At 42.8% G+C, this 25,260-nt stretch overlaps 1 protein-coding gene across 1 annotated transcript; it reads right to left on the bottom strand.

Annotated features, from left to right (window-relative positions):
* Positions 1-16,509: 16,509 nt before the first annotated feature.
* LOC142587081 (uncharacterized) lies at positions 16,510-20,573 on the bottom strand. The gene is made up of 5 exons (XM_075697969.1): positions 20,549-20,573; positions 20,340-20,409; positions 18,880-18,966; positions 17,526-17,636; positions 16,510-16,647 (listed from the first exon to the last, which is right to left on the bottom strand). Exons 2-5 carry the CDS (start codon positions 20,401-20,403, stop codon positions 16,637-16,639), a joined length of 273 nt encoding a protein of 90 aa, XP_075554084.1. The 5' UTR covers positions 20,404-20,409; positions 20,549-20,573; the 3' UTR covers positions 16,510-16,636.
* Positions 20,574-25,260: the final 4,687 nt, after the last annotated feature.

Genomic DNA, 25,260 nt, shown 5'->3' with positions numbered 1-25,260 from the left:
GTGATAAGCTTCACTAACGTGGCTATTTGGCCTGGCTGGTGACAGCACTCACGTCTATAAGCAGATGAGAAAAATATCCAATAATACACCTCTAGGTGCCAAGTGTGTCCTAACTGTGGCACCTTTTGTCCTCCTAAAGAACGCTCTGCATCTGCTACTCCTATTTTGCAATAAGCCCTTTAGGGGGACTCTTTTCTAAAGCAGTGGAAATGGATTAGATTCAAGCTGTCAGTTGTTAGGCGCACGTTGTTACTGCAGATATGTTAATGTATTTCCTTTGTGAGAAAGAAAAAAAAGCTTATGAACGTGCAAAATTATTTATACGACACCTAAGCGATCCTTTGTTGCTTGAAACTTCGCGATAGAATTCAAGATGCCATTTTACGAGACTACAGTGTTAACATCTAAGTTGGTCTAGATGATAATTGCTTGCTAAAGCAAGTACACTGTGGTGAGATAACATTTCATGAATTCTAGCAGGAGCATGTCGCTTCCCCAACATCTTCAAGGCATTCCGAATGGTTAGGAGTAAGTGAAGCAACGCCCCGCGGCGGGAAGAAGTATTGTGGAAAGTCATGATGCGCAACGTTAAATTCTGTGCCAGCTAACAGCACTTTGACACATTCATTTCTTCACAGTAAATTGCGAGAATATGCGACTGTACCAGCCGCTACGACGATAGAAATCTTTTTGGAATCATATATTTGCTCTGTATTCGTATCAGAAACGATAGAAATCTACGCGAATATTGTGACGAAATAAAATGTAGTAGAGTTCTTACCTGAATGAACGAATCCTAATCCTAGGAAAACGCACAATATGACGCTGACGGCGAACAACTTCATAGCGGTTCTGTAAAGAAACCCAAAGAAAATTATATATTTATATAGGTCAGTAGTCATACATTGTACTTACGCAAGGAGTTCTTGTAAGAATTGTAAAATGTGAGTACAGAAAATATTTTATTGCGGTGTTTTAGTTATGGAAATGTCGGGCAAACTCTTATCGCTGGTTCTTCCGAAATGCTTTTCAAAATGGTTGGGCTGTAGGAAAATATAAGCATTTTTTGTCCCTAAACAATCGAATATCACCGTGACCCAGGCCTAAAGCTTGAGTCTCAATTTCAACTACTTCTTGGATGCGCTCGCTAGCATTAGTTTGGCGTTGCATTAACAAATCCTTGCTAACACGGCTAATATTGCAATTGACTCCTTTTCGTCGAAATGAGGACAAACTACACACTACAGCTGGGTGGGGCTTTGTTGAAAATAAAACATTTGCTGAACGTGCACAAATATTTTTCCAGTAGAGCTTTATGTACACATATATCTGAAAACCTGGTTTTGTTTTCTGTTTTCTGAATGAAGAGATATTTAATATTACTTCCACCCTTTCGCATGCTAAGGCACTTTACTTCTGTTAATTATATTTCTCTAATATTAAGTTCAACTTGAGACTGAACAATCTGATAGCTTCGACAAACTTCTACCCCTAATATAATCGTCATTTCTGCCATGTCCACGGTACATTTGCATAAAACGCAGCAGTTAAACACGTCTATTTAAGCTAAATCAAGTTTCTAAAGGGGCAAGGTTTAGTTTTAAAATATGTGTTCGAGTTGTACATAAAGCTTTAATTCTATAAAGAGGTGTCTGTTAAAAGCGTAACACGTCACAATACCTCAGGTGTGTTTAGTTGTTTCTATATTTTTTTTCTGTCCGCCTCTGCCGATCAACAGTTATTCAGCATTCATTGTCACTGAGTTAAGTGCAGATGTACACTATTACTTAACTGGAAAAAGTTAAGAAGATGCCATCTAGGGTGATTTATTAGGTTAGTTAACTAATAAAACAAATTCGTTGAAACGCAACAAGATAGAAATGGTACGTGCAAATTTTCAGCTGTTATGTAAACTACTGAAGGCTACCAATGAGAAGGTTTTCTATACTGCGCAGTTTAAGAGAGAGGCATATCCGTAAGGATTATGATCATGTAAAAATAACTGAAATAATTTCAATTAGGTGACCACTTAGATGTTTTGACAAACATCAAGGAAGGGTAAGCCGGAGTGTCACCCGGATTCAAGAAGTTCTCTGAAAAGGATGCCGTCTTACTTTTATAGAAATGTAGTTTCTTTGGTAAAGTGTGCAAAATCCACTAACCAAAGCTGCTTGCCACAGCATATAATGCAACGTCAGGTTCGTGATCAGAATTCGTTCCCTTTAAAAGCGTACGAAACGGAAACTCTCCGTGTTACCGTGAGATAATATAATGTTGATGATGAGTCGCTCAGGCCCTAGAGCCACATTCTGTGCAATTTGTTAATGCGAGCACGTTCCTTGCTCGCCCCCCCCCCTTCTGTTTTTGTTTTTGGCAACGAAGGCGCCTTCATGTTAAGAACGTGCGCCTACGTACGCAGTTTTGCCCCACTACGGCTGAGACTCTACAGCGCTTGTAAAACTACACCATATTTGCAAGACTGCGCGAGCTAAGCCAAAACAAGATACTGTAACGGAGTTACTTGGAAAAGATGAACGTGCGCGAAACAGCAAGCAAGTGTGACAGGTGTTTGCTGGAGTAGTTAGAGCACCAAATTGCAGGGCACATTGTCACTGCACCTTTTTATATGAATAGTTTGTATATATAGTCATTGCACATGCTTACTATCCAGGTCATCCATGCGAGAAACAATATAATTGCGAGAGATATTCAGAGGGCTGTAATCAGGGCACTTGGCAGGGTTTTGTTCGGCATAAGGTATACGACATGCTGGTCTACAGTGTTGAGCCATTATGAGCTATAAATGGAACCTCCTGTATAACATCAAGTCCGAACGCGTGGGGTACATAACAAATTGAAAGAGCTCTCTTAATCAGTTGTGTTCAACCCAAGCACTGCCGCGCAACAAGGAGGCTTCTGCTCTAGAACTACTTCAAACCCACGTCGAATTTTCTATCCTCATTTCCTAAGCAATTATGACTATAAGAATCACTTACCTACTCACAAAATTCTCCTATTCGGTTACAGTAGCGGTAGTATCAAAAATATGAAACCCCAGCTTTGGTGTTTTCAATGAAACCGGAAAAATACCCAGCCGCCCACTGAGCAAACAGCATGGCCTCTGGTGTTCTCCCCACCCCTAAAGAATATGAAAGTTTATTCATGTACAACTATTACTGTTTCTTCACAAGGTCGCTGCTACAGGGCATGTTCTTATATATTTTAACTTTTTTACCTATGTGGAGAGTCCGTGAATTAGGGGTGCGATGCTGTAAATAAGAGTCGCCTGGAGCGGCAATATAGAATAGCCATGTAACAAGAAACCGCGCCAAGGAAGAATGAAATATTAGTTGAAAGCATGTGCGCCAGAACATATGTTCAAGGCGCTGAAAATGTTTGACTGCAAATGACTACGTGATTTGTTCCACAAATTTTCCAAAAAAATGTATCAATGTTTCTGTGTTGAAATCGTTCATTAACAAAGCAGCAATATGGTTTGCAATTTCGATGAAATGTCTTATGCTATAAAAGTTTCTATGACATGAAATTAGCCACGAGCCGAAAGAAAACGAAAACCGTGAACTGGACGTTTTCCTTCCATATCGATAAAATGCAGTTTTGATATAAGCGGCAGGGAAACGTTTGGCGTTATTATATTACGGTTTCACAGCGTTGGTGAAGTACCGCAAATATGCTGCACAAAACTTAGTCTTGAATAACTCAGCAAATAACGAACTGTCGAACTACTAAAGTATTCATCCTATTTATAAAGCGTGTAATATGCATTGTTGACGCATATTACCGTCTTCCTTAATTGTATTAGATTTTATCATGGCTCAATACGACAGCCAAAGTGATTGCACATTACAATGAGTTGAGCCATACTAACAAACACCGCGCGCTAAGTTTAGAGGAGCGAAGTATTCCGCGAATAAGTTGAAGCTTCCACCGCTAAACATCATACCTTTGGTAGCAGGGTTGCTTCCGTTCTTGCTGGGAAAACTATCCAAGGGGGCAGTGTACGAAGTGAATGTGTATCTGAAGCCAACGCTCGCTATTTATTGCCCTGCGATGCGCTCTGAAAACCGGCGGCACGCGTAGTTTCCTACTTATGCGGATTTGGCCATGTGTGAGCCTAGATGGCCGAAAACACAAGGAAAATGCAAATGAGGTTACAAACAACCGCTGAAATGGGTTTTCTGCAGCTGACGTCCTATCGCTGCGCACGCACTAACACACCCCACTGGTCCCTGATGGATGGCGCTTATCAGAAACCTGAAATTGCAGTTTCTGTCGGCATCTTCTTTCTTGGACGAGCGAAATATTTCAGACGCCGCTGTTATTTTTTCCCTCTCACGTGTCATCCCTTTATCAGTTTGTTGTCCTCTACGAAAAGGAAGACTAAATAATTTCGCGTACTAAAACTTGAACGCGCGCACGTCGTGGCCGTCGACAAAAAAAGATGTTTCAACAGCGGTTGGTCTCCGAGAAAGACAATATCTTGGACGTATTAGTGTACTACGCTGTTCGTTGTTTATATTGTACGGCCTTCGAACTTGCCGTGGCTGTTTAGTGGCTGTGGTGTTGAGCTCCTAAGCACGACGTCGGGGGGTCAAATTTTGACCACGGTGGCCGCATTTTGATGGGGGTGAAAACACTCGTGTGCTTATATTTAGGTGCAAAGAAGCCCAGGTGGTAGAAATTCCTCCGGAGTCCCCCACTATGGCGTGCCTCGTAATGGGATCGTAGTTTAGGCAAGTAAAACCACATAATTTAATTTTAACGCAGCCTTCAGGATCTGCCCACGTTCTTGGCTGCACTATTTTTGGGATAGGCGTATATTTTTCTGAGTAAAGCGCCACTTCTCCTTCATCTTTTAGGTGCACGTTGTCTGAACTAGCTCCCCTGAATTTCAGTGTTTATGAGGCGATTACGCGTTATTGTTCCGTGCGTATCTGTAGGCTACCTCGGGACACCTTTTTTCGTTGGAAGCTTCTATTTGAGGCAATTTTTTGGTCTTTAAATTAGGCAGACGTGTTGTTTTGGTTTTATTCTTGGTTACAGTGGACATGATCTGTAAATCGTGATCACGAGGGTCACCATGATCACGATCCTCATATAATCTTGACCATAATTTTGGCAACCTGGAAGAAATGTGTGCCTGGTGCAGATAATAGCGCATCCATCAACTTCCTCGCAGCATGAAGCTTTTTTTTTTCCATTTACGCCGTACGTGGGACAAAACCCTTGACAACGTTCATCCGAATTCAAGCTGTATGCTGGTGACCTATTTTTTTAAATATGTTTTGAAACAATGAAAATAAAATTCACCTGTCTGTGCGTACGTATGTACATTGTGTTATGTATTACGTGTGTACGCGGCACTTGTACCGTTATTATTATTCCTATTTTCAAATATTGTTAGTCATAAATGTTGTAGACTCAGCACCATATCTTGTGCCAACATGTCTTATAAAGCAGTTATTAAGAATGAGAAAATAGTTTTTTAGTGATGGTGTGAATACAAAATTGATCTGACTCGTTAACCGACATGGTGACGTCATGGCTGTAGCGTTGCACTGCTAAGCCCGAACGGTCGCAATCATATCTTGGCCTCACCGGCCGAATTTCGGTAGGGACAAAATGCAAGAACGCCCGTTTACCGTGCGTTTCGCGCAGGGTAAAAAAGAAGAAAGAATTAAACGGTCCAAACTATTGATGAGAGCTGTCACTACAGCTCTCATCAAAATTTTACCCGGATAAATGACACACAAAACACCACAATTTATATAATATACTTTTGTGATTTGTTAACTGATTCATTCTTGCACATAAATAAATGGCTAGTGCAGCGACTGCTAATGGCAGCCGAGCCTGGTGTGATAATGATGCTGGTATCGGGCACTAAAAAAACAAAGTACTGGATAGAGACGAGTATTAGGATAACCTATTAGAATTTCAGAATGAATAATTGGTGCGTGTGGGCTAAGTGTTTCTTGCTTATGGAAGCGAAATTTGGCTGCATAGTTGTAACGGAATATACATGAGTAAATATATATGTTTTTAATTAGGTAGCATTTTCTTCTCGTGTTAGAAATATTTAGCGATTTGCTATATAAGGAAGAAGCGTCTCGATTTCCCAAAAACTGACGGCTTGAAATGAAAGCTGGGCGTGAAATATCTTTAGGGAACCTCACTTACTTCTTTTGAAACCGTGGCGTGTTTCCAAGGCTGCTGAAATTGACAGTAATACGATTGGGTTCAGACAGTTTTAATAGCGTCCTCAAAAGAAAAAAGCGTAAGTGAGTTTGGAGAATCATAGGCAGATACTTTAATGGGACCGGAAAGCATGCCGTTTGGGAACTCTTTTTCACACGCTTCTGAAAGCGTACATTAGACTGCAAATATAATTTGAGGACTTGTTAAAACGAATACCGACAATGCAAAGCTTTATCGTAAAACAAAAGACGTTATCATTTAAGGCAGTTGCCGCCATAAGCTCTGAAGACATTCATTCATCATGATAACATTGTGAACTGCCCCAGAAGACATCTTCTATTTATTATGGTTGGAGTACAATCCGGAAACACTGATTTCCCCTCTCCGCGCACAATAAGAGAAACAGGCCTAGCAGGCCATATCTCAAGTATACCATTCTCAATATAGAAACCATTCAATCAAAGTTCAGGTAACGTAAATGGAGCCGGAAATAATTTTTTTTTACAACATACTGTCTGCTTTTAGCAGGCGTCACTTTCGGGTACCCATTTTAATAATCATTACTAAGTGAATGCACATAAAAATACATATAGGCACAGATTACTGTAGTATGTTTTCCTCGAGACCTTCTTATCCTCTTGGGCCGTTGTTTTCATCGGCATCGACAGGTGCATGTGTTGGGCGTTCTGTCGCAGCTAAGGGGACGGTACGGTGGACAGGGATAGTTCAGCACAGGACTACAGATGTTCGGGGACCGAACTGGGAAGAGAAGAAAAGAAATAACAATGTAAGAGCCATAAAAGTATACGTATTTGTCAGTGAGCGAGATGGAAGGAGGAAACGTCAGAACATTAGAGTGTGTTCTCATTTGGCATAACAGCGAGCACTGTTTCAAGACCCAGCATGCGATCAACCGATATAAAAGACAAATACATCTTATTTGAGCTTCTAAGTATATTTTCGAACTCAAGTTGGCCCATGATATGTGTCCTAAACATTATATGGAGGTGAAAAGTATGTGACTTATAGGGACCGATGCCTCGTTGGCGCTGCCTTCACGCGGTATGAAACACGTGCTGACCACATGGTCATCATATTGTCTTTGCAAACTTTTAATGCAATGTTTCGTTTCCTCTACTTTAAGGTAGGCAAAAATTTATCTTACCTTTGGTTCCTCTGCATGAGTTTGCCGCATGGTTACGCTAAATAGGTGTATTGTCTGCAGTTTACCTTGTGCCTAATAATTAGTCCGAGCGTTTGCTATTGTTGCAGATCACTTCAACTTTGCAATTGTCGTTGAAGTCCGCACCAAGATAGTTTGAAATGGGGAACTTGATACAACGTGCTTGAGAGCATTATGGCATCAAGCGATTCGTCAGGTAAAATATTTGTGACGAGGAGATGATGGTGACATCGGGAAACTCTGTGTCACCGAAGGGATCTTCAAGTAGGATCGAATAATAATAGCAACACAAGGAATAACTAGTGACTTACTATTCAATATGACTGAGAATGGACGGAAAATCACTGCAACACTTACCACAATGACACTTGCATTGTGCTTCACCAACAAAGCAGGCGACTCTGTTTCCGCCTGGGCATCGGATCTGAGGGCATGGAGGTTCTAAGAAGAAATAATACAAAAACGCCATAGCACAGCCTCGATTTGGTGCTTGCCATAACTGACGATCAGTGAGAGGAAACTACGTTTTTTATTGCCACTCAACATTCGAACAGCTTCATTATTTTCTCTTCTGAAGTGAAACAGCTTATAACAGAATTTGAACAATGATATACTGCAGCTGGCGGAATGCCATCTGAGATGGTCGTGTTGAACAAATAAATATATGTGTCAATTCCGTGCTTTTGTCAGCTTTTTTATTACCTTCTCTGAGTATGACGCTTGCTTAACACCAGTCCGCGATATTTTTCCTCATAAAGTCCAACTCATCAATAAGTGTTATAATAAGGCCACTAAATGATTCTAAAGCTCACAGAAGTACATGTAAACTCTCGCACTGATCCCAGAATAAAAATTTGTCATAGTATAAGATTAGTTCTATTCGCATTGTGTGCTTTTCATTTATTTCATAGACAAGAAAACAAAGCTGCATAACTGGGAAAAGTGTAACCGTGCTCAGAACCCGCAGCTTCAGATATGTTTATATTTAGCCACAAGACTAAATTTTATGTGCAGTCAAAACATACTCCTCATCTCTAATACAGAATTCGTGCGAAGTGAACACTTACCAGCGGCAGCAATGACCAACGAGGCAAGCATCAGGATAATCAACGCAAGGTACCTCGCCCCGATCTTCATGCCTTGAACGAAAGACACAGATGGGATCTTGTGCAACTATAACTTGCTGCTGGGTGTTAGCTGTGTTCAATGATGCGAAGGCAGGGTTGTGTTACACTCACTCCAACCATTTATATTCTCTGTTGAAAACGTCCAAAAAGAAACATTTTCCCGTAAATCAGAATCTCATGAGTCTTTAGGACTTTAAGATAGAAATTCAACTTCAGGAAACACCATCAAGGAAGGACGTGCTTCGTTCACCAAAGAGCTTTAGTTCTGAGATATGCAGGGTGTTTCAGCAATCACTCTCGAGTTCTTTAAAAAATTGCCTTTCGCAGACAGCACAATTCTAGTCCAGGAGCTGGTCTACTCGAAGATGTGGACATTATTTCCGCGAAATGGTGAAATCCATATTCAACGAATTAACAATAATTTACAAATTCTAGCAGGTGATACTAAAAGGCGTTTGCACTTATTTTTAATTGTGTACATGACACCATTTACGAGCTATGCACCGTCAAACTTACGGTAAAACTCCATTGTTGTTCCCATTAATTGCACAACAAAATGTTTTACGCATTGAAACACAAAAGTAACAGGGAACGCCAATGCATTTTCCCGAGAAGTCCGGGAATTATTATCTCAAAACTGCTGTCATACTGAGAAGTCGTTCCAAGCGGATCCACCTTGCAGACTGCCCTGCTAAAATTTGTAAATTACTATACGTAACGCAAGTAGTTCAATTCTTATTCAGTGAATTTTTGTTAATTAGGCGATTGTGCATTTCAGTTTTTTTTACGACTCCGCGTCTTCGAGGAGATCAGTTCGGCGACTAGAATTGTGTCGTCTGTGACAGTAAATTTTTAAAAAATTTTGACTTTTTGCTGAAACACAAGCTAAATATTAAGTACTCGCACGACGGTCCATGCGGGACTATTACAGCCTGAGCTTCTGACCCTCAGCGGAATTCTTATTTATATCACATGTATGCCCTGTTTGTACTCTCTCCGTGCACATTCAAGCTACATTAAAAAGTATTCTTTTTTGCGCACCTCACTGCATGCGTCTGATGCTATTGTCTCGACGACGCTCAAAAGAATGTTGTCTTCACATTTGTGACGGTCAAAAAGTGATACAGTTTACGCGCACCCTAACATTCATTACTCGTTTAGAAGAAATATAATTACAGAGATTCCATGAAAAAAATACGGGCTGTGAGCAACAACGACGAACATACGCATTCTCTTCTCTAATGGAAAGCTGCTGACAACGCCTTACAAATGCGTCGGTAAATGCGTCCATACTGGATTAAGCACGGCTGAAAGAGTGGACAGGAAATTTGCTCAAGTGCGTAGATCATACCTGTGAGCCTTTCTGCAGTTTAAATTTCTGTTGAGTGAGCCAAAGGACCTTCTTCGCGGAGAGGTGACTGAAACCTGAGTGCGCGTAAGTTCTGAAAACCGGCACTGCGCATTTCGTTGTATTTATGTGCTCTCTATTGCGCGTGATAGCCGAATTAAACGCCAGTGCACGTGAAGTCGCAAACTAATGCTGAAGGATTTTCCGGCACTGATGTCCGTCGCTGCGTATGTTATCAGCAGGCGCTGACCTTGTGGTTGACCTTGCTTATCTGCTACTGTGAGGTTGCAGTGGGCACTGTAAGTTCTTCCTGGTTGAAGGTATAGGGAATCCCCATTTCCTCCTTCCCTTTACCCGCCATGCGCCCTTCAAGAGGCAAATAGCGGAAATTTGGAAAGTTACGTGCTGGCAGGCAAGTAACTACGCACACACGTCTAGAAGCGTTCAAAACACGCGCAGAATGCTCCGAAGAAGATAGACACGTATTTCGTGCTCCAGTGTCCTGTCTCCCGTTCTCTGTTCTTTGCGAAGTCGAATCTCGTGGCTAACAACCGAAGAAACGCAAGAAACTTGTTTTCGGCTTCTTTCCAGAAGCATGTTGCGTTACGTTGAAGTTCGGTCATAAGAGACATCGGCGCCGCCTGGAGCGTGCATCGCTGAATGCATGCGAAGAAGTGAAAACACGGGTTCACTAATAATTTTCAAAGCACACTATTTAGTTTAATAACTTTACATTATTACCACACATTACACTTAACGCGGGTGCCACTGTCGCCAAATATGAACCCGGTGTATACTTTTTTCGGCACACTAAGAAGCTTAGAAAATAATAGCCGACTCACGCTTATAAGTGCTTCAACGTGGCAGTTTTTACTACATACGCATTGACCACATGCTTCTGATGCTCACCATACAAATCGCTCATATGTTTCCTTTCATTCCTATAATATTAACGACGTGGAACATTCGGTTCGGACAGGACAGTGGGCGCCGGCTGCACTGAAACGCAATTTATAAACTGTGCTTATTGTGCTCTAGAAGCTAGTGTAAGAAATTTACTACAAAATCTGTGATTGAACTTACCGCATTTGTTGCGAGAAAATTATGCCCGAGACATCTCCTTATAAAGAAGCACTGCCATCGTTTGTTCATTCATCATACGGGGAAAATGTGTAAGCGTTTCACATAAACCTTCTAAACGGGTCGTACTACATGCGGGTTAAGCTATCTTATAAGCCTATGACTAAACCAGGCACTTCAAATTTGCCTGCTCATTACTCCCAACGTGCTTGTTATTTGCTCTGAATATAAACTCGGTGAATATTATTACGATACCATCGACAGATGCTCAAGAGACGAGCGGCCGCGAGAAAGACGATGAAGTGCCTGGGCTCTCGTCGCGTGCGAGCGCCTTGAGCATCTGTAGACGCTATCGTAGTTTTTTCAGGACATTGTGAAAACACGCATATAAGATATCCGAGTGCATCAATTTCCGCTAATAGCGTCGTTTCAAAAGACTGTGCAGGACCTCGTGTGTATTATGCTGTTCCTTGTGACAGTTGGCTTTTTGCCTTTGTCGATCTCAATTCCCGAACAATGCGGGCATCCTCTTTGAGTCTGCATCGTGGCTGGTCACACGAACCTGGCCATTGTCGCATGTTAATCACAGCGTCCTGGGTGCGAAACACATCAGCATCCTAATAACGTTGACTGCGCCGATGACCTAAATGAAAGACTAAACAGTGCGGACGTTCAATCGCAGTTTCCTGCGTCGCCCCTCGTAAATAATTTTTCCCGTTCTGCGGATGCTGCTGTCATCAATATCTTCGATATATAGTTCAAAATGTTCTAGCGTCAGCACAATAAGGTCTTTTTCTAAAACTTCAGCTGTAAATAACATTCAACACGAGACGAGTACCGTTGTGCGCCGAAAAAGCCCTGTCATCGTGGCTTAGTGGCAATGGAACGCGCTGCTAAGCTCGAGGTCGCCAGTTCGATTCTCTGCAGCGTTGGCCGCACTTCGACGGGGGCGAAATGCAGAAGCGCCTGTGTGACGCGCATTAGAATCACATTAGAAAAAAAACACCCCAACTTGTCAGTCTTTTTCGGAGTCGCCAACTAAGGAGTGCCTCGTACAGGGATTGTGGCTTTGGTGCGTAAAACTGCAGCATTTGTTTGTTTAGCGTGTAGGAAAAGAACGCCATATCGGTCCTCCTTCTATGAAGATTGCGTAAAAGTTCATTGCAGGCCCTGAACCACCAGTGAGCACCATTTTCTGCGCAGGAACGCTTAGCACGTGGACAACTCAGTGATAGCAGAAACAAAGCAGAGTCCAAATTATCGGACCAGCCACTGTGAGATTCTCGAGTAGTTCAGAAAGAGGGGCAGCTTTCCACAACGCGCATTAAAAAAGTTATATGGATGCTCCGAGTTCTTTGCACGATAGGAAAGGAACGCTTTAGCAATTGTGTTTTTTTTTTCTTTTTTTTCTGTATTGGGCTTGGCGCTATTTTATCTGCGATTACCAAGCCGCCGCAGACCGAACGGGGAAGCGGGGTGGGGGGGGGGGGGGAGGAGGAAGAAAAAAAAAGAAACAGGAAACCGGTCTCTACCGGACCAAACCGCCCGATGAAATTGCGTCAAGACTTGTTTTCACTCTCCGGCCTTTCGCCGTCTTTTGAGGGCAGGCGCGTCTTAACTACCGGATGCACTCGCCGGCACGTGACGTGTGCCCACTCCGCGTAAATAAAACATTGCGCGTGTGTTAAGCGCGAACGAAGATGCCTCAGCGCACCGAGCAAAGGCTAAACGCCGTCGCGCCGTAAGCAAATCCTCCACATTTCTGCGCATAGGTTGCAGCGCGAAGACACGCGACATTTGATGCCACGCTGGGGGACGCCATTTGAGCGCACTCGAGAAGACGCGCAACTCGGTTTACCCCGTTTATCGCTCCCACTCGCGTTCCGTCATTAGCACAAGACATTCACGGTATAATTTGTTGCTGGGTTTATTAGTACGTATTATGTGGAATGAAAAACAACACTCCATAACGGGACGAGAAAAGGAGACTGATGCAGACGAGGCCCCCGTGCGAGATATTTCAGCCCCGAAAAATTTGGTGCGTCGGTGGTCTAGCAGGCGAGTAAGCCATTTACATTACCTCGTAGAAAGATGTGACGTACTCCGACATGGATTAGTGACTGAGCAGCTTATTTCTAGGGAGATTTCACTCCTATACTTTCCTGATTTCTCCACCCCTTCCATTTGCGGCATGTTTCTTTCGCGTCACTTCCCCCCGCTTTCCTGCAGGGCATGGTGGTAGTCTTTCAGCAGGCGGGGTGAGCTTGGCCTACATAGCCGGCCATGGCTCCGCCTCCATTTCTTGCCCTCCACTAGCCGCCATAAACACAAAACCGCTTTAGTAAAAAACCACTGAACTGAATCGAATAAAATTTTCATCATTTAGGAGAGAAACCTGAATTCCACGTGTCGTAGCAAACAGAATTTTCCTTAGCTGCATCAGTATGTCATACAAAAATTTCAAAAATCTGGAACACCAAAAAATTTGAAGCTAAGTGCATGGGAACCTGTAATTCTACCAAAAACGCAAATCTCAGTTCTGTAAGTCATCGTCACAACATCTCAATATACTAGAAACAGAAATCTCAATTCTGTAACTGATCGTCATATCCGAAATGAGCGAATGTGTTATAATGGTTTCATAGCTTACGAGCATTTCTAGCAATATACATGTGGATTTCCGAGCAGTCGTTCTGAAACATTAGTTTCATATTACGTAGGTTTAATATACAGTATTTTTTCGATCCGGATGTCTTATTACGTTACTTTTTCAAAATTGTGACTTTTTAGGATGAGTTGCATAGGTATTATGTAAGTATTTCTTGCGCATGTTAATTATTTTTTTTTAGATTAGCTATGCTCAAAAAATATTTATTCTCAAATCACTGCGTATATTCAAAACTGCTTTCTACAGTAGGTGGCTCTCACAGTTTTCTTTTAAATGCAATAAACGTCACAAAATTAAATGCAAGGGAAGCCGCCAAAAACAATTTCTTTGTCGCCTTCTGTATACACAAGAGCTTTGAACTAGGGTATGATGTCAAAGGAATACTGGGTTAACTTCTACTGCACATCTCGCGTAAATGAAATTCAAGGACCTCTAAAGACTAGAAAAGTTACCGCGAAGCATCAGAGGCTCAAAAGTTGTTTATTATTTAGTATTTAACAATTTTTATGAGGTTTTAGGGAACCAGTCTTGGTTCTCTAAAACCCCATATGTGTCGTCCTCTTTGCACGACACATCCCCTGGCACGATTACCTCGAAGCAGGTTCCCCTATTTATAGGAGATAACGACTTCCAGTGAACTTGGTGCCTATGCGCTACTCGTCCTGAACTCGGCGCTTCGCGCGGTCGTGAGGTCGACATATTCACGAGCACCCCCCTTCTCTCCATCCTCAATTCACAGACGTAAGATAGAGTGCCAGTGAGTTTAGGAAGCTGTTGCGCAGCTGTCTATTTGTGGTCTATTGATACGCTATTCATATGTGGTCCAATACAAGAAACTTCGCTTCAGCAGTTGGAATGGTAGGTTTCACTGGTAGCTGGGGTACGCTGAGGCAGCAGGTAACGTCGTCCGAAAAAGATCATGGCCGATCGAGACGTCTCTGTTTAGGTCATTTCAATCCTCAGTATCGGAAGGTGTTCCGCGACGCATGTATCTGAGAGCAAGTTCTTGCTCTTATCCACCGGAGAAACGCCGTCCGTGTTGGGGAAAGCCCAAATTTAATAACTGCGTTAGCAAGGCCTAAGATGCGAAAGGGCTGAGTGCAAGAAACTCTGGTTCATTTGTAACCTCGTTGTTTCTAGCCGCCAGAGGAACTCCCATCGCAATGCGAAGTTCCTTTCTATGTACTCCCTCAAAGCGCTCAAATTGACTCGGTGATGGTGATAGCCGCGACATCTGATAGAGAATGCAGCGTGTTATCACTGCAGCATTCAGTTTATAATCATGGACAGAGCATCGTTTCCCCAACGTTAACCTGACATGCCAAGAAGGGCGTTGGCTATTTGCACTTATGCAGCCACAACGCTTTCATTGGCGCATCGGCACAGTAACTTGGTGTTAATGGTAGCGCCCAGCAAAGAAAGACTAGTTACAGGACGAATTCGATTGCCTCCAAGATTCAGCATCAGGCGGGTTGGCTTCCACCTCACTCCCGGGAAAAGCATGAAGGCATATTTTTCCGCTGATAAACCTAGACCAAGCGTCGATATGTTGTATGCCCCTCGTTGATGTGACATGGTCTGGCTGTTTGGATCGGCTAGTTTCGTCGACAAGAGTAGAAGACGCTGCAATAACCGCGGTTGTGCGAAAACTACGGGCCTCTTCTGCATGAGGTCGTCGTGCAGACTGGCTCAAAGTAACCATTAGAACGATTACATCTTGGACTACGTCCAGAGCACTTTACTAGGCAATCTCTCGGACTGCTTAAAGATCCAATGAGCAGGATAGTTAATCTAAAATACCAATGGACCCCATACCACGCAGGAATTGCAGGAAACGAAAGAGCTGACGTTCTTACAAGCCAAGAGCTGACAGGTGTCGCAAAAGTGAGAGCACCAAAAGTTTTTCAGAACTCTATTGATGCAATTTGGAATTACTTTAAGGTGATCCACTATACTCCACATTAAGCCTGTGTTATCCACGAACTCACGCGTGAGGAAGCGATGCTGTTGCACTGCATAAGAACAGACTCCCCGTACACATCGGCCTCACTATTCAAGACTGTAGCTTGCGCTTCCCCAGTCTGTACCTTCTGCGGTGACATAGGCGACACTGAATATTTCATTTGGGTATGCCCTTAGTTCGACACGGCATGAAAAGCGATGGTCGACAGCCTACATACGAGTGATCTTACGCACAGGACTTTTGAAGACGTCATTTTACTTGTAGGGCCCTCGGCAATCAGGAAGAGAGTGTAACAATTAGTCATTGCATTCCTGCGAGACACGGGGCACACCGACACCTAGTGACAGAACCGCTGATCTCCACTCATAGGAAGCTCAGGCGGCACAAACACCGGCTATGTATGCCAGGCTAACCCCGCCTTCTGCAACATCACCCCCACCACCACCACGTGTATGAAGCCGTGAGCGGATGTGACTGTAAACGAGGGTAAGCGTGAGCTGGAGTGAGTCAGTGTTTATGTTAGTACGAGCGAAAGCCACTCACAATGATCGTAAGTCGACATGTGTGTATGAATGTGAGTTACTGTAGGTGAGTGAGCGTCGGTGAGTATAAGTGGACGTGTGTATGAAATTGAGTGAATACCCCTGAGTTTGAGTGAGTGGAAAGCCTGCGAAAATATTGGTGAGTGAGTATGAGCATCGGCCTATTCAGCCGATTAATGGTTCAAGGTATGGCATCACTTGCCACCCACTTGTGGCAAGGCGGCATTGGTAGGTAGCGAAACTGTGACCCCTTGAATGCACTTCCGAGCGAAGGGTAAAATGTAGTGCAACGCCTAGAAAATGGCATCACCGATGAGAAGTGTGTTACGACCAGGAAGCCCGCAATCATTTAATGACTTAACACAAAAACCTTCCGAGATGTGCTAACAATGCTTTTATTAATTTATTTATTTCCTTTCGTCAGCGAGGTCCGTAGCAGTTGAAGGCCAGTTTACAGACTTCTGTGTATGCCTATCTCCTTGTGGGACCGGTGCACATCGCTGAGATCATCGGCGAGCTGTGGGGTGCAAGAAAGACAAAGAAAAAAAGTCATCACATAGGCTGCGGCAAACGTTTCTTTTGAAGGTAGCAATTTTCCTTGTTGACTGGGTTTTCTCGCCCGAATCATGAATATCGTGATAATTGCGCATCCCTGAGCTGCTTGGATCGACAAGTGCACTACCAACTATTTCACACAATGAACCGAAGTGGCAAATACATTTTCAAGGCAAAATAATGAAGCGGCTGATTTTATGCCAATTTCATCTGGAAGCAAAGAAGCCAATCATATTGAATATGCTAACTTGCTAGCTAAATTCTTCCGGTCATTTGATACGGCACTGCTAGAGCAGACTACATGATCGCGGCAAACGAATGCGTTGGGTCCAGCGAAAGAAAGGTTACCCTTACACAACGTTGCAACATAATCACCAAATATTAAGGCCAAGCCCGCTAAAAGGGTGTGTACACGAAGCACTTGATGCATAGCACATGAAAAACAACAGCGCTGGAGCAAGACAGCAACAAGAATGGCCTTCTGTCTTTCTTATTGTCAACATCTAGCGCTATGATTTTCCAGTGCTGAAAACTTCCGAGTTATCACCTCAATAGGCACTTAAAGCCGGTTAATGTCCGGTCTATGTGTTATCACCACTGCCGCAATACACAAAAAATGACGGATTGTTATCCATGATGCCGGAGATGACAATCCGTCGGAAAGAACGGGATGCAGAACCAATTTATTTCAACACTTTTTCTCATTAATACCTTCGTTGAATCCAATACTATTGCAATAGTAAACATGTCTAAGATAAACTTGGAGCTGCAAATTCGGCGTTCTAGGCAAAAACTTTCGTACAGTGTGAAATCAGAATTCGCTGAAAGCTGGATACCTACCACAACGACACTTGCATGCCTGGACATCTGTCTTGCACTTTAGGACCTGGTTTGGGGCGCATTTACGGGAGTAGCGCTGGGTCACATACCGACAAGGGTCAATACCTTGAACTGTGGATAAATAACCAAAAAGCCAGATCAGACGTCTCGAACCAATTCCAGTTATGATCAATAAGAGGTTACAAAAATTGTCATCACCATACAGTGCACGCAATATAACGCAAATAATAGTGAAATAACAAAAATGAGAAACCTTGCACTGCTTTATTCGGAGGCACTGAATATAACTCGATAAACGATGCTTGATAAAAGATGCCGACATTATATTTAAGTTTTTATGCAAGCTAATGAAAAGTACGTCGTTCTCTTTTCGGAGATATACGGAGATGTTGGAAATGATGACATTTATGTAGCATAAAGTATAATTTAAAGGGCCCTCGAGAACGTTTTGATACGTCTGGCCTACCCTCCCAGTGGATATTGACTGCTGAGCATAGACTTCAATTATGAAGGTCATGTCTAGGTATTACAAAATTTTATATTGTTTACCTTTTATAAATAGTAGTCAGGTATCTGCAATGCATTTGGTGATGCGAATTTTCTCCTAGGTGTACTTTATTTTCCATTCTTAACAAGCAACCATCGAAGGTGCAGGATGCAATGGCAAAAAATGTTGGCCACTGGCCCACTACGCATATCACCAGACACAGAGAAGTCGTAACGTTGGTTCTAGCCCGGAACAATTGTCCTCCGAGCAATGTTCTTAATTGCATTGTCTTCCCTATACATTCGCTAAAGGATGACTAAGTTCTGTTATTATTTACATAATGGTATTAAGCGATCACCAAGGTTACTAACTAACTAAAATGCTGCAAAAGTGCTGTGTAAGGAGCGTGAGGCAGGTCAAATGGCTTTCACGTCAGTAATAAAGGTCAGAAAGCTTAGAGCAGTGCCAGTATATCACTGTTTTCATGTTAGTGAAGCACACATTGAGTATCGACGTATCGGTAGCAATTTGTGTTCTACATGGAAGCGCTTTTTTGTGCGCGTTCGTGCTTTATTCACTTGGTCATTAGGCTGTGTATATGACCTGATAGAAACTGAACAGTTTATTCAAAATTTTCTCTTTATTTCCTGAATGAAACACTTTATGGGTACTTTCTTGTGAACTATATTACACATTACGCAAACTTGTGCCTCCACAAGACTGAATTCTAAGAACCTATTTCGGAAGATCCGCATCAATCTTTTATTCAACTCACTAAGGCACCCTTTGAGACGATATGTCTTCAAGGTGGGTACATGGCGTATCACCCAAAAATGAAGCAAATAAATGCAAACTTTTTACACCTACCACATGAACACTCGCACCTCTGCCGCGTTATGAAGCATCCGACTCGAGATCCGGCCACGCAATTCACTAGAGGGCAAGGCGGGTCCGCTGTAAAAGAAGTTTTCGTTTTCTGTCACAGAGTGTTTCAGTTTTCCCTCGGCACTTCGTTTTCACGCCTGTAGATTCTGCTTATTTTTGGTTATCAAATACTGACGCCCTCCTCTGCTTTTTTCAATGCTCAAATTTCTTGACGAAGTTGAATTCTCTTGTGTGCATGCATCGTAAAAAAAGTCTAACATGGTTACACGTAAGGGCCACTTTAGTAAAACCTGAAACACCACCGTTGCCATCGTAACTGTTCGCCGGTAAAGCAAGCGCAAGCATGTTTGGTGAGCTCTATCGCTCTTTGCGAGTACAACGAAGCTTCGCTTTCTCCGCCTTCAACGCTTTATTTATCCGATAAAAGGTGACTACCACAGTCCACCAGTCTTCATGTATTGTACTTGTAGATCATTTGAAGGAACACAATATTGTTTTTTAAAGGCGCGCAGGCCATTAAAAACATTTTCGAGTGGTTGAAATTTTTCCTGATTTTTTGGTAGAAATTTGAGGGTCTCCGTGTATAAGAACATGCGCCCTAAGTCAGAATTCTTTGTTTGCAGAAATTCCACATTTTGTCAGGTGGAGGCGACGGTATAGACGTTCAATAATTCTCACTAGCTGATCCAACAATCGGGTTTCTTCATGCTCTCAAAACGGTAACTTGACGATATCCATAAATTATACCATTTAGTTTATCTTTTTCAGCAATGAAGTAGCCGTTCTCTGTGTGATTGAAACGACTTTTTTCCCTTGCGTTTGATTTTATTTGCTTCTATAAGCTTTGTATTTGTCAACACCGAAAATGTGGAATGACATGCTCTGACTACTTATGCCGTAATGTCTATACCCGAGCCACGTCATTTATAGTACCAGTGGTACTGCAGAAGCATAATTTTAATTATTCCTCTTAATATAGTGTGATGTAGTTTTCGAGAAGGTTGTCATGATCAGTAATTTCAGTTTGACGCTTGGTGAGTGTTTGTTTTTATGTTTATGAGATGACCGCATGTTCGAAAAAATAATTATCTCAAATCTTTTGCGCTAATGCTCCTCTACTTTCGCTGACTGGACTTCGGAATGTAGGCGCAATGTCGCTTCCACCATCAGAAACGCACAAAAAAGAATCGCATTGTAAGGAAATAGTAATATAACCGAATATTTTGTTTGTTTATAAAGGATTCGTTATTTTAGAGACATTTTAGGCCTGCCTTAACACTTGTGCATATTCATCAAATGATTTCAAGGAGCTCGACTTACAGCTCATAAGAAATAAACCACTTCACACCTACACTGGCTGCTATATTCTGCTCGGCAGTGATCTATCGAGGAAAGGTCACGTGTCTAAAGAGGTGAAGTTTGGGAGAACTATTCGCACTTACCTGCTATAGTGCTGGCGATGAATCCAAGGAGAAGAAAGCCGGCGGCAGCATACTTTGCATTCATGTTTAGCTGCAACGGGGTCAAACCGATTCACAAACTTCATCAATAATTGATAAATATTTGAATATTATATTTAAACATTAAATATTGAATAAATAAACATTTTAGAGAAATATATAGAATATAAAAATTTTAGTTTAGGTCTTACCGGTGGGCTCGCGAACGTGTCATGAAAGCGCTTCTCCCTTCAGTATTATAAAATAATATTTGAAAATTTTCAGCGTGGCATACAAATAAACGGACATGTATTTCGCTATTGAATATTAGGCCTTACTCGGCAAAAAAGAACCACTAACACGAAAAAAGTTACGCTGTATCATTCAAGCAAAAATGATATAATAGGCAGTGGTGGACACTTACTGGCGTTGCCAACCGTAACGTATCTTATCAACATCAGTGTGCCATACACGGCAAGTGACAAATAAGAACGCCTATCAGCTAGAGCTCCCATACCGAGTGCTACGGTTTTCGTAGAGATAAGGGTACTCAGAAGTTTCACTCTGCAGAATGTGCGTATGCATGCCAGATAAACTGGCCCGAAATGTCATTCTTATCCAAGAACAGACTGAGTGGGATCCTTGAAATAAACAACTTTATATGTCACATTCAATAACAAATTCAAGACAAAGGCAAATAAAAGTAAAGCACACATCTGGTTCTCACTTTTGCGGTTAAAAGGAGAGCTCCCAATTTACTCGGCGCTTCAGGTACGCATCTATGTCCAGAATATGGAAGAATACGAGCCTCTGCTTGCGTGTGGTAGTATATAGACAGCACTTCGAGCCGTCAAGCAGTGTTCTCGCCTTTTAAATAGTCTTCCACGGAAAACACCAAGAAGCGAATGAAGCTCGCCCGGTCACTTTCAGTTGGCTTGTGCAACCCGTTTCTCTTAACCGATAACGCTAAGAGGAAGACATGTAGCACCCGGTTTCATTTCAACCTGCTGTTTGTGTCTTTCGGCATTCGCTTTCAAGGGTTCAGAGAGAGCAGTTCATGCAGTATGGTAGTTCCGGTTCTCTTTTAGTTTATGTTATTTTATGTTTACTTTAGAAGCGCAGCAGTGGTAGCTACGGCGGTTCCAAAGGCGTTAACCGCGGAATTGCACTCAGTCAGGAAATGACTGCCGACACGTGTTGTCGGCATTGGGAAACTAACAAGCCTGCCTGCGTCTCTAAAAGTGATGTGCGATTCCTTGCACGTTTGTCATTCTCCGCTAGGCTGCCTAATAGACTTTCGAAGAGGGGCGCATTTTGAAAGTTGCATGCCATTCCTAATATAGAAAAGCAATTGCGGATTACTAGTACAGACAGAAACACAAACTTCATTTAGCCAGACATTCAGACTTTTTTCGAAGGTAGGTTCAAAAACATTTCTTCATTCGCGTTGCAGACATCCCGAAGCACTTTCTATGTAACCGATGAATAAAAATCACCTCCCAACCCACAGTAAAAAAAGTTTCATTTCATTATGAGTACTTTGATAAATCCAAGGGCTAAAACCCTTTCGGTAACATAGACACACACACAAAATAAGGTTGTCGAAGCGTTCGATGAAAAGCGATTACATGCATGAATTAAAGCCTAGGAGTAGCGCCCTTAAGGAAGGATGTTTTAGTCGAACTAGGAGCGAAATGATCAAAAAATGTTTCCTAAGGCCGTTCCTACTTTCCACTGTTCTTATTTACGTTATTACGCATCACCACTGGACAACTGACTTTTCCGTAGGTGGTTGGCTGGAGAAATGCGCGGAGGGGGAGTCGAACCCAGGAAATTCTCCTAAAAGGAGGATACTCTATTCAGGAATTCACACAGCAGACGCGTGGCAGCTCTTCGGGACCTCTATTCACAAAATAATAAATCGTTACGCTAAAATTCTTCGTAAGCGGCAATTTCCGCGAATTCCGGTGCTCGACGTATAATTGGCGAAGGCGAGCAGCCAGCGCCAAATATGGCTTATGAATTAGAGGCTTCTGGAATTTATCTTTAATTTACTTATATATTTATTTATTTATTTATTTCACATATTCTCAATGTCGGATGGCGTCACACAGAGTGGCGATTTATGCAAGTGTATACAGTGTTGGATAAGGCAGCTTGACATAAATAATGATAAGGCTTTCGGTTGACCGAGGAGGGAGGTCGCTTGATTCAGATGCTGTCTTCAGCAGAAATTACTGGTAGAAAAGGTCTGCTCGGCAACTTGGCAGTTGTAACTCGACGCTGTGGCCGATACGTTATGGAACGCGAGCAGGTGGTAAAAAAAAAACTTTTATGGCACTTTTAATTGGTCGGTATAGATATCAGGCAGCAGCGTCACATCACGCTGATCGCAATTGAGCACCCGCAGCTCTTTCGGCTGGTTCTTTCAGAGCACCGCCTTCCATTTCGATGCACTTGGAAGACTTTTCACCATCCACCTGGGTGCGAGATAGGCCTTGCTTGTGCCTGCCTACGAAGTGCATCGAATAGAATGATTGTGCGTGGTTACATTCACAATATGGAACAAAATTTCGCTTGAATTTGCTACGAATTTTTTAGTAGGCCATGGAATCGCCTTATTGTCAGATGGTCGAGAAACATTCCTGTCACTGGAAAGTTGGAGCAGATAACGTGCATTCACCCTTTAGAAGTGGAGGACGTCCTTTGAACAATATTCTTACTGTCGTGGCAACAGTGAAATGAAGGCAAGCGATATCAGTATACATCTTGTATATTTCACCTAAAATTCACAGCCGGCAATTTAGCCTGTGCAATTCAAACGTTCTCCTTTTATGTTTGCGGCCTTTTTATATGTCCTACATGTATGCTGTATGTGTGGATGTTCTCACTATGTTCTCAACCTTTGGCTTCTATATTGATTCACTCGATATTTCACCACGGCAAATTTTCTATTGAAGAAAACGAATAGAAACGTAGCCCTGTGCTCATTAGTTTTGGCCGGAACAAAGTGCCGTAGCCGCGCTTCAACCATTCTGGATAATCTAAACTTAATAAGTATATCACGAAGGAAAAAAGAAGATGGTGCTCCTAGCCACGGCATGAGAACACCAGAATAGACAACTAGATTGCTCATAACAAAAAACAAGCGCTGTCACAACATTGTTCGAAAACAGAAAAAAAAGGTCGTGCTTTATTTGTGATAATTTTCATAGCATTCGCTACTTATGCGACAAACACAAGCATGAAAAAAAGACTCCGAAGAGTGAAGCGAGGCTTCTTTCATGCTTGTGTTTGTCGAGTAACTAGCACGCACTAAAAATCTCGCAAAAAAAAAAGCCGACCATCTTCTTCTGTTTAAAAACAATATTATGAGAGCACGCTTATTTCGGTATGTAAAATAAGTTCAATATGAGGGTATACAAAACTCAAGGACACCGTTATCACAAGCAGCCACATTTCCCTTTGGACGAAAGGGGTAGCAGGAGTAATACACCACCCGATCATAGCCTCACAGTTTCAAGGAGCGGAAGATTGATATAGCGGCGAGCGCTAAGTGACGCACATAGTAACCGTTTTCAATACAGTCATGAAAGCAGTTTCAAGATAAACTGGTGGTGACTGCGGTATTCAACGAACCTATCAGTTCAATCATGTATTTTCTAAGCCGGTGGATAGTCATGTACTTGCAGATGGTCGTAGCAGATGCAGGTGCTGCAAACCGTGACATTAGGAACTTGTCAAGCTGCGAGCGTGACTCGCGAGTGCACGAATGGTGTTAACAATAATTAATCGGCAGAAGGCACGCACTTTGGGAATCAATACAGGCGAAGCTTCGATAAGATCGAAAAGAAAAAACGGGGGGCCATGTTAAGAAATGCGCTGCGCTTTCTAGCAGCGACCGCGCCCCGTTAGCCGTAAAGCACGCTCGGTCATCAGCCTCGATGGTGTGCACAGACCAATTCTAACTTGTATTTCGGCACGATATTTCGGAGCGATCACTTCCGTTGATACGGACTCGAGAGATATTGCGTGTCGCTGCATTGGAGGCGTCGAAGAAGACGGATGAAAATGTCCGCGGCAGGGTAACGGAAACGCTGTAAGCTAGAACACTACCGGTGGCGGCTACAACCACAGGTTGCATTTTTCACTAGCTAGAACGCAACGCGTCAGCCAAGGCCAAAATGCAGCGGCAGGTACGCGCGCTGAGACGTCCTCCTATGGAAGCGAGTCAAGCGCGCATGCTTTGCATGTTATCGGACACCACGTGAGAGGTGAGGAGGAAGTGGGGCAAACAACGGCGAAACGGCGGTGCTCAGTTGGTTCCGCCGCCCTCAATTCGTTCGACGCGCCGAGGGCAGCACCATCTGGTGGTGGAAGCAGCTCCTACTCGATGTGAAAGTGACGAGGACAGCAACGCGTGGCAGTAGTACGCAACGAAAGCTTCGCCTTAATAGCGCTTCGAGGTTCAGCAAGAAAAATCTGGTGATTAGTTGGTCTAACGCAGTAATTTAGGCTCAAAGTGCCTGCAGGCGGTCATTTGAGCTAACCTTTATATATAAGTTATCGTTTGAAATTTTTGAAATTCGAGATATCAACAAATTAATGTTCAGGTCGCAGATGATGACGCAGTGCTATGCTAAAGTACTTCTTCGGTTTGAGGGCACAATATGGGCAACTGTGGGGTGCTAATAGACTCCACTTTTGAAGAAATCCTCCGTCAGCCCGTTGTAAGGAGCGGCCGATGGGTAAGGCTGGAAGGACCAAATGATAACGCCCACCTGTTTGACTATGGCTGCCGGCAGCGCAGAGAAGCCACATGTAGCAGACAGTATTTAAGCTTGAAATGTGTTTCGACCTGCAGAGTCACAGCAGCTTGGTTCTCTTCGCAATACAGAGGGAGGCAGTGAACAGCAGCAACCTC

The sequence above is a fragment of the Dermacentor variabilis genome, chromosome 7, assembly GCF_050947875.1.
Source record: "Dermacentor variabilis isolate Ectoservices chromosome 7, ASM5094787v1, whole genome shotgun sequence".
In the NCBI taxonomy this organism is placed as follows: Eukaryota; Metazoa; Arthropoda; class Arachnida; order Ixodida; family Ixodidae; genus Dermacentor; species Dermacentor variabilis.
This window is presented reverse-complemented; position numbering and strand designations above follow the sequence as displayed.